Raw genomic sequence first — 18,649 nt, 5'->3', positions numbered from 1 at the left:
GAGGCCCAATATCAAATTAGGGACTTCCAAATATACCCCATGTATATATTTAAATAACAAAACCAAAATTCAGTTATAAATAGATTAAAACTTAACTAGAGAGAGAGAGTTCTTCAGCTGCCGAGCGAAAACGAGAAAAAAAATTCGAGAATTTTTTTTCGAATTCTTCTTCAGTGAATCTACAAGAGCTGCAATCAGATATTGGAATTCTTCTTCTCCTCATTCTTCATCTTCATCTTTATCAACGAAATCAGAGATTTTGTCTCTGTTTTTCAATTATTATTAATCAACAGAAATCACTGGATTTGTTTCTCTGAAACAAATTGGTATTGTTGATGTTTATTTGAAGATTCATATTGTTGTTTTTGATGATTGCATGTTCGTTTCATTGATTTTTATGTCCAATTTTTGTTTTTTGTTGTTGATGCAGAGATCGTGAGTTTATGTGGGAAGATTGATTTCGTGATTATTCCGTTGGATTGATTGGTTGATTTTGATATAGTTTGATCTCGAGATCCTTATTCATCTATTAAACATGTACATTTTAATTTTTGATTTGTTATTTACACTTTCTTTTTCTTAAATCTGCTCATCAGTTTTGGTTTTATGTTTTTGCTGAAATGTTAAAGAATTTTGTTTGAGTCAACTGTTGTTGTTGATCCAAAATTTATGCTGAAATGTTGATGATTCATGTTTCAGATGTATTTTAGACACTCTACTGATGAAGAATTATTTGGATCAACCTTGATTGTTGATATAAAAACAGTGATGTTTTTAAGTTTATTTGTGTCAACTGTTGTTGTTGATCCAGATTTTTTAACACAAAATGTTCTTATTTTGTGTTGTTATTTCTTTGGCACATTTGCTGGTAATCATTATGCATTCAATTTGTTGATAATGTAGCTTTTATTTTAGGTTTCTCACCTTCTACATTGAATTTAACTTTCACTCGGGGGCGTAGCCCCCGATTGAGGTGCGACGTAATACAATATGTAGCTTATGGTAGTTTAGACTGCTTTTCTTGTTGGTTTGCATAGAAATTCATGCTTTAACTACCTCTTACTGGATCAACTATTTTATTTTGAACAGATTTATTGGATCAACTCTTATTGTTTACTCAAAAACATCACTGAAATGGATAAACTTCTATTGTTTATCCTGTTTTTATTTGGATAAACTTCTGTTGTTTGTCCCTTAAATTGGATAAAGTTCTACTGTTGATCCATTTTATTGGATCAACAGTGATTGTTTACACAGATTTATTGTGATCACCACTATATGTTATGGTTGTTGCAGGCCAAAGATGGTTGTTGCAGAGTTCAAATTTTGAAATCAGACCGTCTTTCATCCTGTTTCATTTTCAACTACTGTCAAGGATATGATAAGTGTGGTGACACAAAAGTGGCCTTATGTTCCTGAAAAGATGCTATTCAACATTACAATCCTGAAAATGTCATCAATTTTGAGTATGATAGTGTGACGCGTCAGTTCAAAAGGGTTTTTCGTTTCTTTTTAAGCTTCCATAACTGGGTTCAAGAATTACTGCCGTCCAATGCTATTTATTGATTGTACCTTTCTCACTGGGAAGTTCAAAGGTGGTCTTATGGTTGCATGCAGCAAAACTGGTAACCAAGGTATGACTTTTAACTTTTTACTCTTTTTCATTTGGTAGTTTTAGTAACCAACTTGTTTGTTTGATCCATCAACATGGATAAACATCCATTGTTGATCCAACTGAAATGGATAAACTTCTACTGTTGATCCAACTGAAATGTATCAATTTCAGTTTTATTTCACTTACTGTTGATCCATCATCATGGATAAACATCCACTGTTTATCCAACTGAAATGATAAACATCCATTGTTGATCCAACTTAAATGGATAAACTTTTAATGTTGATCCAACTGAAATGTATCAATTTCAGCTTTATGCCACTTATATTGTTTTTTGTTTTTTGTAGAGATCTATCCAGTTGCATTTGGACTTGTTCCTTGTGAAAATTGTGAGAGTTGGCAATGGTTCTTAACCAATTTGAAGGGTATTATTCGTGAAGATCGTCCACTGACCATCATATCAGATCGTGGAATCGGCCTTTTGAAGCATGTGCCTGAAGTCTTCCCAAATGCTTACCATTCCTTCTGTCTGTACCATATGAAAGGAAATATTCCTGTTCCAAAGGGCAAGAGCATACAAACAACAGTCAAGTTATTCGAACAGTGCTATACTGCCTTAACAAAGGAATTTTTTTTACTGTTGCGAAGATTATGAGTAATTTAAAGTTGGATTCAGTGGTTGCTTGGATGATGAAGATTACATTAGAGAAATGGGCTGCTCATGCATTTCCAGGAGACAAGTGGGGTGAGAACACATCTAATATTGCTGAGAGTTTTAATAATGTTATTAAGCGTGAAAAGTCGCTTCCAACACTTGAGATAGTTAATTCTATTCGTGCTAAGGTAATGGAAAATAATTACAAGAGGTTATTGGAGTCTAACAAGTGGACTATAGTGCTTACTCCTCGTATGCAAGCGAGGTTTAACAAGAGGATAAACGACTGCCGTTCATACAAGTTTCGTAGTTCAAGTGAGAAAGTATTTGAGATCATTTCTCGACCCATATATCCTATTCCGGACTCTTAGAAGCCACCTGGAATTAATGAAAATGGTTATGCCTCCCAATGGTGGTCGAGAACAATCTGGAAGGCCTAAAGGTGCTAAGTATCGGGGTAGTCGTGAAAAGGTGCGCAAGGAGGAAATGTGGCCAATGTGGAATGCTCACCTTTCACAAACGGAGAACATGTCGCAGAGATCCTTTGGCTCCTCGTGCACCAACGTTTCGCAAGGATTCTAATTCCAGGATTATTAAGTTCTTGAAGATGATGTTGTTCTGAAGTTCTTTTGGTGTTTTCATATTCTGAACAACTTGTTTTAGGTTTCTGACTAGTTGGTTGTTTCTTTTTCTTTTTTAAAATGCTTTTTTGGTTTGGACTTGTTAATTTTTTTAATAACATAGATTCTTATTTGTTGTTATGAATTTTATTCTTGTGTTTCTTGAGTATATGTCAGTATGCAGGTTGCAGTTTTATTGATTTCTACAGGAAACGTACTTGTATAAATTGTATCAACTGCACTTGTTTATCCTTTTTTTGTGGATCAACAATGGTTGTTTATCCAACTAAAATGGATCAACAATGGCTGTTTATCCAACTGAAATGGATCAACAATGGTTGTGTTTCTTGGATACTTGTATAAATTGTATCAACTACACTTGTTTATACTTTTCTTGTGGATCAACAATGGTTGTTTATCCAACTGAAATGGATCAATAATGGCTGTTTATCCAAGTGAAATGGATCAACAATGGTTGTGTTTCTTGGATACTTGTATAAATTGTATCAACTGCACTTGTTTATCCCTTTTCTGTGGATCAACAATGGATGTTTATCTAACTGAAATGGATCAACAATGGTTGTTTATCCAAGTGAAATGGATCAACAATGGTTGTGTTTCTTGGATTCTTGTATAAATTGTATCAACTGCACTTGTTTATCCTTTTCTTGTGGATCAACAATAGATGTTTATCCAACTGAAATGGATCAATAATGGCTGTTTATCAACCTGAAATGGATCAACAATGATTGTTTATCCAACTGAAATGGATCAACAATGGATGTTGACACACAAAACAAAAAAATAATTGGCATGGTTCTATCTCTATTTGCTAGTAAACTGCTCAAGCTTTACATACCTGTAACATTCATTTATAATCAGAGCAATAATACATTTATAATGTTTCATAATAACATATTCATTCATAATCAGACCTACAATTAGATTTACTTACTAATATAGATATTTTAAAAACTATAGTTTCATTTCTTTACAGACCATAAAAGGACAGCAAGCTCACTCTAATGGTTCAAATGAGTCTTGTAATTACATTATTTCTGTATCAGAGTCAGTAGCAGAATCAGGAAGTAGGATAACATCAGCAGATGAATCAGGTTTCTTCCATGCACCCAATTCTGACAAGATTCTTACTGCAATCTTCACTCTCTTCTTGTTCAACTTCTCATCTAAGTTAGTGATTTCAGATAGATTTTCACAGTTTCCACGCTTTACCAAATTCTTCATGTACATGCAAATGTGCAATGCACAATCGAATCCGTCTTGTGCTGGTACAGTGTAGTGTGAAAAGCTTGTCAGTATATCACCACATGTCTCTGGATCTTTGTGGCCCATTTCATTCAACACTTTAGTCAGTGGTATTATCATCACAGAATACTTCCAATTGTAAGCCGCATTGCGCCTTGCAGAGTTGTACACTATCCATTTTCCTTTTACCAACGCAAGCACCACCTAATGGTATCCAACACCTTGCTGATCAGTCAAGCACATTGGTATAATGAGGTATGTGTCTTCAACATTCCCTGTGTAACTTTTCCTTAGCTTTTCCGGAATCCCACTACTCTATACCTTTTCTATATTTTTCTTGGCTAATGCCATAGTTTGACATATTATGAATCATCTTAACTAGAGATCTATATATAAAAACAAGTAAATTTCACTTGGATACACAATGGTTGTTTACCCCATTCACTTGGATAAACTCCCATTGTTAATTCACAAAGAAACCAAGATTTTATACTACTTACATAATCATTTGTTGAGAGAATAATGTGGTTCCAGTATTGAGGTTTATACGGAAATTCCATCTTTGTATTCAGCATGGTGGTGTAGTAATCAATAATTTCACCGTGAATGTTTTGATTATTCATTAGATGTTGTATATGCTTTCCATTGATGATTATTTCTAAATCATTATTGCAGAAATAAAAACTATAAGCTTTGTCGTTGCATTTTCAACAAATAAAAAAACAAATGAAAATGTAATTAAAAAGATTTAGCATATAACCCAAAAGAAAAAACTATGTCATCTGAGTTGTATTACATACCATTCTTTTGCATTCTCAAAGAACGCCTGGATGGTTTCTTTTTCGCTGTCACTGAATTTTTCCACAATTTCAGTCTTTATGGCCCTGTCAGTTTTTTCGGTTTGGGTGGTGTGACGTCAATGACATTCTCGAGGTCAATTATTTCACTTTCCTTCTTCACCTTCTTCTTTTTTCCTTTTCCACCTTTCCTTTGTCTCCTTGTTCTCTTCGTAGGTGATTGACTTGGAAGTTTATACGTCTTTATCTTTGGCCTTTATCCTTTCTTCACCCGTTTTACAAGAGAACTGACTCTCTTTTCTTCTGCTTCTGATGCTTTTGCTTCTTCTAATTGATCCCCTGATTCTGTTTCCTATTCAGTTTGCTTTTCAATTACATCCACATTATAAATATTGTTCAACCCTTGCAGTATTGGAGCTTGTGATTTATTTCCAAAACAATCCTCTTATATTACTTGTGTTGCCGTACGATCTACCTCAAATACTATTTCACTGAAAATCGGAGTTGTACTCGTATGCACATACCCAGATTCATCTGGTTTTATTTTCGTAATTGTAGGAGTATCATACATAACCATTTCCTGCTCGTTCTTCTCCTCATTTTGTTCAACAGACTGATTCTTCTCTTTTACTATTCCAACAGAGGTTACAATGTTTTCGACCACAGTATTGAGCTGCTTTAAATGATCGGATTTTTTAGTTTTCTTCCTGCATCAAATCCGTGTTTCCAACTGTTCATAGGTTTTTCAGATTTCGGTTCTTCCGTCATCTTCATTGCAGTCTCAAAACCCTTCTGCCAATACCTTTCTTGAGTATCTTGAGTTCCCAAAGTACTTGGAGTTCCATCTGACAACGACTCATTCATTTCTTGAGTGGTCATTTCTTGAGCGTCTTCATTGTTAACTTCCATGTTTACTCTCGCTTCATTCCCATCTGTTGCTTAATCGTTTGCTGCAGAGTTCACTTCATGTTCATTTCCTTTTCCAGATGTTCCTGCATCTTGTTGCTCTGTAAACACATTATCCAAATTATCAAATTCCTTCATCAATTTTTTGGAATATGTGTTTTCCTTGATTCCTGAAAAATACTTTCCGCTTCTTGCCATTCATTTATGTTCTTGTCAATCTCAGCAAGTTTCTCCGCTTCTCCAGCTTGCAACTGTATTTTCTCCATGTTTCTCTCATACAGATTTCTCAAGAATATCGTGTCGTTGACGAACAGTTTACTTTGAGCCTTTCCTATGTAATGAATTTATTCCTTCTTGCACACAAGAAACACATTTTCTTCCTCTAGTTCGTCTAACTTAAGCCTCTTTTCTTCTAGTTCTCTTGCAGGTGCGACAGGTCAATTAAATAGTTCTCATCAGCAGAAACTGGATCAACACAGTCTTGATAAAACTGCGAAGCATTATCAACACAAATCATATTTTTGTAGACACTAAAATTGGATCAACAATGGTTGTTTACCCCATTCATTTGGATAAACTCTCACTGTTTATCCACAAAAAAACTGACACTAAAAATAGATCAACATTGGTTGTTTACCCCATTCACATGGATAAAGTCCCACTATTTACCATATAAATCTGACATTAAAAATGGATCAACCGTGGTTGTTTACCCCATTCACTTGGATCAACTCCCATTGTTTATCCATATAAAACTGACACTAAAACTAGATTAGTAGTGGTTGTTTACCCCATTCACATGGATCAACTCCCACTATTTATCCACAAATAAACTGGTACATAATAGTAAAGATAAATATAGTAAAAAAAATTACCTCAGGCTTGAACCAAGTCATATCGATCTTCGTCTTTGAGATTTTTTTTGCCGAAATCAGTTACAAGCTTCTTGCACAATGTGTACTGGTCCCATCGTAGGAATCTAGGAGTTGCATTTTCGAAACTATCCCTTTTGCTGATGTAATTTTTTGTATGTTCGCAGAACCGACACTGCATAATATAAACAACAATGTTATTTTTATCCAACAATATGCATTTCACTATCTACAACAATAAACATTTTAAACGTTTTTTCTTACCACTAGGAGAGTTGTGCATCCAACGACAGTTACTTGTTTCTCTTTCTTATTTGCCAAGTTCGAATTCAAGTGTTCTACAACGTGATCCGGCCATGACACTTTATCCATCAGTAAAATATGAGGCAACAATTTCTTTGGGAAGCTTGTAGTTCCAGTGTTTGGGAATAAGAAAATTGTACACAAACACATAGCAAAAATTTTCACAAAATGTTCCGGATCAGACTCATCTTCTGCTGAAATTTTCAGTTTGTGTACAACTTCCGCTTTCGTTATTGGATCTGCACAATCTACCGGCTTTTCTGGTCTGAACTTTTTATTCAAGAAAACACTGTAGTCAAGTCCTTTCTTTGGTTTCAGTTGCTGCTGCAATTCTTCACTCTCTATAAGCCTTCTCATCTTAAATATGAAAGAGAAATCTCTTGGTTTGATTCCGCACTCTTCGGATTTTCCAAATTTGAACTTTAAGGTTTCTTTATTGAATGCACTCATCATCAGCTGCATTGCAAGATTAATCTTCTTCAACCATTTAACACTTATTTGACTTTTTTATTTACGTAGAATGGTTTGATTATCTCCCAGAACGGACAGTTCTTTAGTGCTTGCGCAAGTATCAGTTTCTTCTTATTACCTCCCTCAAACAGTTTGCATAGAAAAATACCCATATCCGCCAATGGTTGGAGACCTCCTTTGAATTTGTTTTCTTTTGCTCTTGACTTGCTTGCATAAAAGAGGATTATCATTTTTTTTTTGATTTTTAAACAACATATGTTATAAAACTGCACAAGTATTCAAATTGAGGTTTTTACCTTTGAGCTCTTTATCTGGTTTGCCCTTTTTTGCAACTCATCTTTCTCTTCCTCTTCTTCCAATGACGACTCTTGATCATCTTCATCTGATTGTTCTTTCTCTTCTTCATCTGATTCTGATTCCGTTTCTTCTGAATCATCCTCAATTACCTTCTTGTTTTTCACCTTCCCTTTTGCTTCTTCGTTGAATTTGTTACTTTATCCTTTGACCTTCCTGTATACATGAAACTTAGTTATTTTTTATTTTGTTTTAAACAACATAGTTAGATGTACCATCACAAATATTACAATGTATGTTTTTACCTTTGATGACTTTCTTCAGTTTGCTCTTTTTTGCTCGTTTTTCCTCTTCTTCCGACTCTTTATCATCTTCATCTAATTCTGCTTGCGCTTCTTCTTCGGATTGTGATTCATATTTTTCCTCAGCTATCTTCCTGAGTTTCAACTTTAACTTTTGTTGTGCTTCTTTATTTGTACTGCTGTTATTCCTCTTTCTTGTTGTATATTTATTGTTCTTTGCATTTCCTTTGATGAATTTCTTCTGTCTTTCCTTTTCAGCTTCTTTTTCCTCTTCTTCCGGCTCTTCATCATCATCTTCATCTGATTCTTCTTGTATTTCTTCTTCGGATTCTGATTCCGACTCTTCTGGTTTTTCCTCAACTGTCTTCTTGTGTTTCACCTTTCTTTGTGTTACTTCATTTTCACTCTTGTTCTTCCTCTTTCTTGTTGCCTCTTTTTCAACTGTCATTTTATTGTTCTTTGCATTTCGTTTTGTTTCTTTATCTTGCTTACTCTCTTGCGAGACAATTTGATCTTCATTATTCTTACTTATTCTTGGTGATCTCCTAAACATTGTGTCTTCTCAACCTAAGGTCAACAATTATTATAGTTAGCATTCATATTTTCATATTAGAAAACAACATAACTACCAATTATTTCATTTCTATGGATCAACTACTGTTATTTATCCACTGAAATGGATAAACATCTATTGTTTACCCTATTTTTATTTGGATCAACTGCTGTTGTTTATCCCCTGAATTGGATAAACTTCTACTGTTGATCCATTTTATTTTGTATGAAGTACTGTTGTTGATACAAAAACCATTTAGAAACACATATTCACCCATTAACAGTACAACAAATATGCATACAATGGGTCAACTTCTATTGTTTATCCAATTTTTATTTGGATCAACTGTTATTGTTTATCCAATTTGCAAAATATCTAAAACTCCTTCAGAAACACATTTTCAGCCATCAATACCCACCAACAGTAGATCAAATTTGCAAAATCATTACATTGACAAAATCAAGACTAAAATATACATGCATCACTTCTAAACATTATATGAATTCCATATTATAAAACATACATGCATCAATTACATATATACTTTCACGATGGGGCGTAGCCCCCGAGTGATTTGCAACGTAATACAATATGTAGCTTAGGGTAGTTTAGACTGCTTTTCTTATTGGTTTAACTACCTCTTACTGGATCAACTGTGGTATTTTACATAGATTTATTAGATCAATTGTGATTGTTTACTCAAAACATCACTTAATTGGATAAACTTCTATTGTTTATCCAATTTTTTATTTGGATCAAGTGCTATTGCTTATCCCCTAAACTGGATCAACTGCTATTGTTTATCCAATGATCAAGTACAATTGTTGATACAAAAATTTCTAAAACTCCTTCAGACACACATTTTCGCCCATCAACAGTAGATCGAAATTGAATCTGAGTAAAACAATACTAAAAGTTTGAAGAGAAATATCAATTTTCAACATAACTAGCATATATAACCTACACAGATTTGACGATATATCATTTCCTTCCACAAATAACTAACCAAAACTAAAATATAACTAGACAAGACCAAAATCAAACCTAATCAGTAATTTCCAGTGTGAAAATCAACCAAATACAAACATATAATTATTACATTAACAAAATCAATACTAAAACATACATGCATCAATTAAATATGAAATTAAAATTAGTTTTTACCTGTTCGATTTTTGCAATCCTCAAATTGTCCGAATATATTTTCTGCTGATGAAACGAAAGTGAAACTCGTGATGAAACCTAATTTATATGGCTGATTTTTCAGTTTTTCAGATCGTGGTTGTTATTAGAGAGAGAAGAACAACAATTATCTCGTTGATTTTCAGTTTCAACTGCAATGGCTAGTGGATTAATTCTCTGTAACCGCCAGTTGATTGATTATCTTGTTGATTTTTAGTGAGAAGATAAGTGTCAGATCTCGATAATTGGTAAACGTAAATGGAACTGTTGTGAACGAGAGAGAAGACTGTGAAGGAAATGGGACTTAATGTGTCCGTTTTTGTTTAATGTGATATTTATATTGGGGGCAGTTTAGTAATCTAATAATTCCTGAAATTAGTAGGGACATATTTATTTTGGGAAAGTATATATTTGTTGGCTTTGAAAAGCAAGGACATATAAATAATGTACCCTGAAGTTAATAGGTTTTTAGTACAAAGGACAAAATAGTATTTTCACCACTCTTTTAGACTCCTCCTTCCATATTTGGAGTGGGTATAAATTGGTCAGGGCCCCTAATTGTTTTTAGGGAGCCCCGATTAAACGAGGATAAAGAGTTACCCTCCGGGAGTGTTTCTGAATCCCTTGCTGAGGAGCAAACTCTATTCCAGTCAAGACGATACAAAGGACATTTAAATAATGTACTCTGAAGTTAATAGGTTTTTAGTACAAAGGACAAAATAGTATTTTCAGCACACTTTTGGACTCCTCTTTTCATATTTGGAGTGGGTATAAATTGGTCAAGGCCCCTAATTGTTTTTAGGGGGCCCGATTAAACGAGGATAAAGAGTTACCCTCCGGGAGTGTTTATGAATCCCTTGCTGAGGAGCAAACTCTATTCCAGTCAAGGCGATACAAGCTTCAGCTTCTATGGGTTTGCTGACTAACACTTTGATCAGGCCTCTTTTAAATTCATATTCACATTCTCCAGCACTGGCAGCACATCAAAATTGATTTCAACAATGCTTGGAGAAGGCGGCATCCAAAGTAACACTTTCAGAATCAATGATGTCCTGATGAGTGAGCATCTATGTCCCGATCTTCTCTACACCTTGTCCACCTCCAAATATATCCTATCTGAAGTTCTTTTGAAAAGTCAGCCAAAGAAAACCATCAGATAGATGACAGCTTATGTTATTTGACTATTACAACAGATGTTTGAAAAAAAAAAAGGAAATCTAATCTTCACAGCCTTTGCAGCATCAGTTGCAGACTTGCCAAGCAATTCTTCACTTAGGCTAAGTCCTATAGGCTAGATTCGACTACTAGATTTGCCAAAAAGTGTTGCAAATCATGAAAAAAGTGTGGGGGAAAAGTTAACACTCTTTTTGGCTACTTCTCTCTCCTAGCATTTGCTCGCAGTTGAACTATCAGCGAGATTGAAACGCTGAATAGTGCGGCGCTCAAAAAGTAACACAAATGCTGAATGGTTCGGCGCTCAGAAAAATCACAAAAATCTAACGACTGAGATTTAAGCGCTGAATGGTTCGGCGCTCAAAAAGTAACCAAAACGCTGAATGGTTCGGCGCTCAGAAAAACGATGAATGGTTCGGCGCTCACAGATGACGTGGACTGCTAATCTAGCAGCCAGATATCTAGTCCACGTCATCTGTGAGCGCCGAACCATTCAGTGTTTTCCTAAGCGCCGAACCATTCAGCGTTTTGGTTACTTTTTGAGCGCCGAACCATTCAGCGCTTAAATCTCAGCCGTTAGATTTTTGTGATTTTTCTGAGCGCCGAACCATTCAGCGTTTGTGTTACTTTTTGAGCGCCGCACTATTCAGCGTTTCAATCTCGTTGATAGTTCAACTGCGAGCAAATGCTAGGAGAGAGAAGTAGTCAGAAAGAGTGTTAACATTTTTCCCACACTTTTTTCATGATTTGCAACACTTTTTGGCCAATCTAGCAGTCCAATCTAGCCCATAGGACTTAGTCTTAGGAGGTTGCCCAAGCTGACGTGGATGGCCAATCTAGCAGCTAGATATCTAGCCCATAAGACTTAGCCTTACAGCAAAAACCTAGCGTCTAATTGTTAGCTCAGAATAGAGAAAGAAAAGAAAATTAAATATCCAGATTTTTGGTTCACAAGAAAAGTCAGACTATCCTGAGAAAGCACAACACTGCTGATGGTCGAACTACCTGAAGGAAAGAAGATTGTTGGTTGTATTCACTGTGAAGTACATGTCTGATGAAACTATTGAAAGATATAAAGCAAGATTAGCAGCCAAGGGCTATACTCAAACTTATGGAATCGACTATCGAGAAGCCTTTGCTCCTGTTGCTAAGATGAACACTATTTGTGTCTTGTCATCATTGGCAACAAACAAGGATTGGCCACTTCAACAGTTTGATGTGAAGAATGCTTTTCTTAATGGTGATTTGGAAGAGGAAATATACATGGACATTCCTCCCGGATTTCAAACAGCCCTGCTCTATTTCAAAATAAAGTCCCGGCAAGAAACCAAACCTGGCCATTAATCATCAAAGCATGAACATTGCAAAAAGCAGTATATATCTGAAAAACGGTAAACATGTATATCTTATAGAACAGAAACGGTAATATACCTTAACCAGATGTAATATGTAGATTGGAAGCTAAATTTTCGTATAGCATAATCTAGGACTTGTGCAGTCGAAAATATCTGTTGTTACCTGCTCCAATTATAAACCATCTGTTTTTCTAAAATCGCAAAAAACTAAGAAGCCCTTCACCATGCATCTCAACCAAGATAACACCAACTTGCACAGATTTAAATATAAGTTGGTTACATCCAAATAAGTAACCCATACAAATCAAATTCAAATTCAAATTCAAATTCGAACATAGGAGTAGTCCATACACTGAAAGCAAAAAACATCAAGACAGAAATAAATAAATAAAAATAGTTTGACTATTGTGCTGACTGGAGCCAAACAACATGACATAAGTGACTAAAAGAAAGCATGATACCTTCGTGTATTATTTGCCCTTCTTCCAGTAAGCACCCATCCCGCAGGTAACTTATCTAACATAAGTTGTTTTAAACCATCTGTACTGTTTATTATACTCACTTCTCCTTCTGGAATGAAGGATTTCAGTGAAAGGAAGTTCTCCACTTGAGCGTCCAGCTGATAATTAAGGTACGGGCAAAGAAAATCATCTCCAGAACCAACAACACTGTCTGGTCGTTGGGACGGTTGCTTCATATTACAAGTTTGAAAAATATACGGATAGGCGCGGGAGCCTCTTACCACCTCAAAATGTTTTGTTTGCAGATTGTAGAATGTAAGACATTCCCCATCAAACCAATACAATAATAGATGATTATAGAGAGCCAGCACACGCATAGGAGGTGTAGTAGTTGTAGGCTCGAAGTAACAACAGAAGCCTGGTAGTAAGCTTTCTGGTAGTAAGCCTTTCCGATCCTTAATCTGAACATCAAAAGTCTCCCCCTTGGTCCATTCTTGCTTGACCTTGTCCTTCAATATATACAGATGCATCTTACAACAACTACTCCAACCACTGTTGCTACTCATTACTATCTTCTGAAAACGTGCAATGCAAGGATATCCCTGAAACTGTAGGAGTTGATGGTGATCAGCTACTAAATATTGATGCTCATCTACTAAATATTGATGCTCATTCGTCGTCCAGGACGCCAGAGTAGATTCAGATGGGAGTCGAATGAGCTGAATCTTCTCCTTGTGAAGGTCAAAAGAGAGCAGCATTTCGGTCTTGTTATTATTATTGTTACCATCTTGTTCTTCTAATAGTTGATTAGTGACCCTCCAGAAAAGATCAGCACCGCAGAGGGTGGCGGAAGCTGATGGAAAAAAATTTCTGGAAACTCTTGTTACCATGCGACTAGGAAAAGGAGAAGAACCTGGTGGTGGTGACAATTCAGCAGTACTAGTAAGACACTTTCTCCAGGAATTAGTACCCAATGTAAAGACCATGCAAAGAAACCCATCATTGGTTCTTGAAGTAAAAACGAGTACCACCTTATACTCTTGTGACAATGAATCAAAACCAAAACCATGACACAATGGGTTGTACCCAGATCCTTCATCAGTAGGATTCCGGTAAGTGATTCCGAGTGTCTCGCCCCTGATGGGGTTGGTGACACTTACTGCCCCATAAGTACCAACATATTCATTCGCTATTTTAACACATACTAAACCATTACAATTACCTACTGGTTCATTCTTGAGCTGGAAAGTTGCGATATTGCGACATTTAAAATCAAAGGCATGATCTTTTTTACTCCTTTCCAAACTAAAAAAGTAAGTGTTTTCTCCAAGGAGTTCCTTCTTCAAAGAGAGACTATGGAGACTGAAAAAGAGACTTAATTTATTTTGATTTTGAGATAAATGAATGGTAGCAAATCGTTTATCATTGAGAATTGTGTTGTACCATAACTTACTCATCAAACTGCATTTGGCTAGAGCAAGGCCTGATGACCTCGTCAGTATATTTTCGGTTACGAATTCCTCGGGAAGATATTGAAGAGGATAATCATTTTCACTTACTGTAACTCTTCTCCTTTTCTTCTCTGTGATGTTTTTCCCTCCTCATTTTTCGACCGTTTCTTTTCTTTTCCTATTGATACCTTTGTTTTTCAGCACTCCACCATCATCGTCGATTTCACTTACTAAAACTCTTCTTCTTCTTCTTTTCTTCTCGGGTTCTCCTCCTCCTTTTTCAACCTTTTCTTTTCGTTTTCTGTAGACAACTTTGCTCTGCACCACACCACCATCGACAATTTCAGTTTCCCTGCTCCTGCTTCTCAAACACATGGTGAAATTGTTCTTCGACCCATCATCGGCAATCTCATTTTTCCTGTTTCTCAAACACATCCTCACTTCTGAAACTCAATAGAATACTAATGTCTGTCTGATACGAGGTTTAATTGATCGAATCTGTAGTATTTTTGTCTGCCGATATCAGACCAGAAAGCTTACGAATGATATTAGACCAGCGTCATCTTTTTTTTTTTTTGAATATTAACCTGGCCGAATCGCAACTTGTGTGTAAAATCAATTGAGAGTTACACTTAAAAAAAATGCTTTGATCGATTTATCAAATGACAATGTTTAGTTCTACAAACCTTTTTTTTATAATACTAGGCTTTCTTTTATAGGTTTCGGGAATTTCTAATTGCATCAGGACCGGTAAATAGAAAATCAACTTACCTAGGAAATTTACCAAAAGTAAGAAAAAGTAATTTTTAATTAAGGAACAAACTTTTTTTTTGAAAAGAAAAGGTTATATTAAGAGGACAAGAGATGTACAAAACTTGAGACAAAGCCACATATGTATCACAGTGTCCCAATGAAATAGGATTTGATTAACCAAAACTAAAAACAAGGGTTTTCAACAAAACTCATACTCATGTATAAAATTTTAATATGATCAAAGTATGAACAACTCATGAGATCATCAAGCAAAAAAAAAAAAGAAAAAAAACTACTTGTCGGAGCAGGCCGGAAACTGTCCGGACGGTGATCGGACGGCCGGTGACGACGAGAGCTCCAGCGAAAAAATTCCTCCCTGCTGACGGCGTGAAGAAGAGGAGGGGATGAAGGTGGTGGTCGGTCCTAGGTGAAAAAGAATAAAAAAAAAGAAGAAATTAACTCCCTTTTATAGTAATTTTATTTCCAAAAACCTAATTCCACGAGGATTTCCTTATTTGGGCCCGGCCCACGAATCCTAAACCGACCAAGATTCCACCATCCAAATCAGCGGTTCTACACCAACTTATACTCATTGTATGACGCTCTATTATGCCACTGTATTTTCATTCAAGCCATGGTTTGCTCATTCAGTCAAAATCCGGTAACGTCTTATCTTACGACTAAGTTCAATTACTTATTTTGTTTGTAACTAGAAAATCACCATTCAGTGCTGAGTGAGGACACATGACTGTCCCTCACTAAGCAGGGGACTTAATGTAGATGGTGGATTTTCAACAAGGGCTAAAATCGTAAAACCATAATTGTAATGCTCTTGATCCAGCTATCAGCTGAGTATTGAGGCTCATGTCTCTCGTTGAAAGCATGGAAGCTCATGCCGCAAAATCTCTGACCGAGAATGTTGTCTCTCAGAGTATATGTAGATGTGTGGTCTCTCAGCTGAGGCAATGGCGCATCTCATGAATACAAAACAATTTCAGTAATTATTTCTATATAGAATCGAAAGATTGGACGGCTCCTAGACAGCATGCCTGCTAGTATAGAGCAACAACGTCTTCAGGATACAACAAAGTGTTCCCTGACTATATAAAGGAAATGTGACGTTTGAACAAGCTCATGTTTCTCAGATAATTAATGCTCCTAGACAGCATGCCTGCAAGTATAGAGCCATCAGTTAATTGTCTGTAATCGTGAATATTCAACAATATTCTACGATTCTTCATAATATTTCGTCACTTCAATTTGTGGTTCTTCCAGCAGAATTCCATGGGTTAGTGATAAATACTCAATGTACGGGCATTTGAGAAGCTCTCGAGTAAGACCCTACCAAAATGGTGCAAGTGTACTCAGCAATAATGCACAAACGAGCACCTGAATGCGCAAACGAACATTCCAAAATACGAAGGAACGATGAACCTACGAAAAATAGAAAGGAAAACAATAATAATAATAAAATATTAGCAAAGGCGCTAGGGGACTGGGCTCACCGGCCGGTCAGTCACGCCGTGACCAATCCCACGCCCAAAATTATATTTTATCATATTTTATTATTTTTCTCTGATCCCATGAAAATTCTCTGGTTTCATGATATTTCCTTAAACTCATGAAATTATATAAATTAGGGAGAAAAACACACGGGACGCATGGGCTCACGGGCCGGCCGGCCATGCCTTAGCCGTTGCCGGCCCCACACGTCCTTGTCTTATTATTTTAATATTATTTGTTTCCTCATCTTATGGAAACTCCTCCACTTCAAGGAAATTCCCTAGTTTCAGAAACTCCTTGGATTCATGAAATTTCACTAAGTTAATGAAAAATAATATAAATTAGGGAAACCCGTGGGACGGGCCATAGCCGGCCAGCCATGCCCTAGACGGTCCCACACGTCCTTTTATTTTATTATTATTAATATTTTATGTTTCCTCATCCCATTGAAACTTCTTGATTTCAACAAATTCCTTGGTTTCAACAAATTTCTTGATTTTGTGATATTTCCCTAAAATCATCAAAATATTATAAATTAGGAAAAAAGTGCCTTGGGACCGGCTCCTAAGCCGGATGGCCATGCCTTGGCCTAGCCGGTCCCACACTACATGATTATTTCATTATTTTATAATTTTATTCCCTCATCTCATGAAGTTTCCCGGTTTTATCAAAAATCCATGATTTCTTCATATTTTCTCAAAATGTTGCTCAACCGCACACCGGAAAATATCAAAACTCTCAGTTCTGAGATATGGACATTATGGTGACGCGGGCATGTCTCCTTGACCGACCAAGGCTGGCCCTTAGGCTTGCAAATAGCCGGTCCCACATGTTTTAATGATTTTGACCTAATTTTCTCAATTGCTCATACTGGGTCCAAACTCTTCTCAAACAGCTTAGATCTTGCTCACATGACCATCAGCTGGTCCCATGACCACCAAGGGATGGTCTCATGCCTCCTTGGTCGGTCCCTCATATCTCCAGGTTTTACTACCTAACGCTCACACGAGCACTATTTTAATAAATGATTAAACCAGCATTTAATCATTCTTTCACCAACTGGTCTTCATGAGACTTTGGTATTTTGCTCACTTGAGCATATGGGCGTAGAATGGTCGATTCCTCATTCCGTGTATCTGGTCCCTCCTTCATTTTCATTTCACAAATGATTTTCAATAAAATCGTCAATTCAACAATTGATTAAAATTAGGGTTTCGAATCCAGAGCTCTGCAAAAACATAATTCTGAGCATATTAAAACACTAATAATTTTGCGTTGATCCCGTGATCAACACTTAAATAATTATGCGCGGCTCAGACGCCAACATTTTAAATTAGCATTTCCATCAAATGTGCAACATTTGCTCAGATGAGCACTATTTGCTTAAACCATGAATGTTGGTTTAACTATCAATATTCAATAATTCATCAGATGATCAATACTTGCTTAGACGAGCAATATTTTCTCACACCAAAGAATATTATTTCGGCCATTAATATTCTACAATTCATCAGAGCAGCATTTGCTCAGATGAGCAATATTTGTTCAGACTAGCAATATTTGCTCAGACCATGAATATTGGTTAAACTATCAATATTTTCTCAAATGACCAACATTTTCTCATTCCATGAATATTGGTCCGGCTATAAATATTTAATAAATCATCATGTGAGCAATACTTGCTCAGTCCATGATATTGACTATTAATGTTCAGTAGTTTATCAAACGAGCAACATTTGCTCGTACAAGCAATATTTTATCAACTTAAAAATCACATAATATCTTCTTCTCAACAGACGTGTTCAACTCATGAGTCTCAGAACATTTGCAAATTATGTTCAACTCAGCAAGGACTCATCGTCCTATAAAGTCAGCAATTGACTGCACATTCACGAGACATCAATCGTGTAACATGGGGGGATATTAACTAGGGTTTTGGTCTGGCGGTCTACGGCACGTGTGTTCAAACACATGATGAGAATGTGAGCAAGTCGTGCAATCAGTTGAAGAAGTTAGCGTAGTAGTGGGTGGAAAGTTAACCAAGTCTCCGCATGATGAGCAACTGGGTTCAACACGATCTTTCACTTCCCCACTCTTTAACTTCAGCAACTGTCACA

At 36.1% G+C, this 18,649-nt stretch overlaps 1 protein-coding gene across 1 annotated transcript; it reads right to left on the bottom strand.

Moving 5' to 3' along the window:
* Positions 1-6,735: 6,735 nt before the first annotated feature.
* LOC113315535 (VID27-like protein) lies at positions 6,736-8,654 on the bottom strand. The gene is made up of 5 exons (XM_026563802.1): positions 8,443-8,654; positions 8,105-8,235; positions 7,802-7,977; positions 6,996-7,490; positions 6,736-6,906 (listed from the first exon to the last, which is right to left on the bottom strand). The coding sequence occupies exons 1-5, from the start codon at positions 8,652-8,654 to the stop codon at positions 6,736-6,738; spliced, it is 1,185 nt and encodes a 394-aa protein (XP_026419587.1).
* Positions 8,655-18,649: the final 9,995 nt, after the last annotated feature.

Source organism: Papaver somniferum, chromosome 10 (genome assembly GCF_003573695.1).
Source record: "Papaver somniferum cultivar HN1 chromosome 10, ASM357369v1, whole genome shotgun sequence".
In the NCBI taxonomy this organism is placed as follows: Eukaryota; Viridiplantae; Streptophyta; class Magnoliopsida; order Ranunculales; family Papaveraceae; genus Papaver; species Papaver somniferum.
Note: the sequence above shows the minus strand (reverse complement) of the source record. Positions and strands in the feature narration are given on the sequence as shown.

Bases quoted from the DNA above. Each gene is read 5' to 3' on its own strand.
- LOC113315535 (XM_026563802.1), bottom strand. From the start codon at position 8,654: ATGTTTAGGAGATCACCAAGAATAAGTAAGAATAATGAAGATCAAATT. The intron at 7,491-7,801 runs GTAAAAACCTCA...CTTGCAATGCAG, and splicing joins ACCAGATAAAGAGCTCAAAG to CTGATGATGAGTGCATTCAA. The intron at 6,907-6,995 runs GTAAGAAAAAAC...TATATTATGCAG, and splicing joins GATGCACAACTCTCCTAGTG to TGTCGGTTCTGCGAACATAC.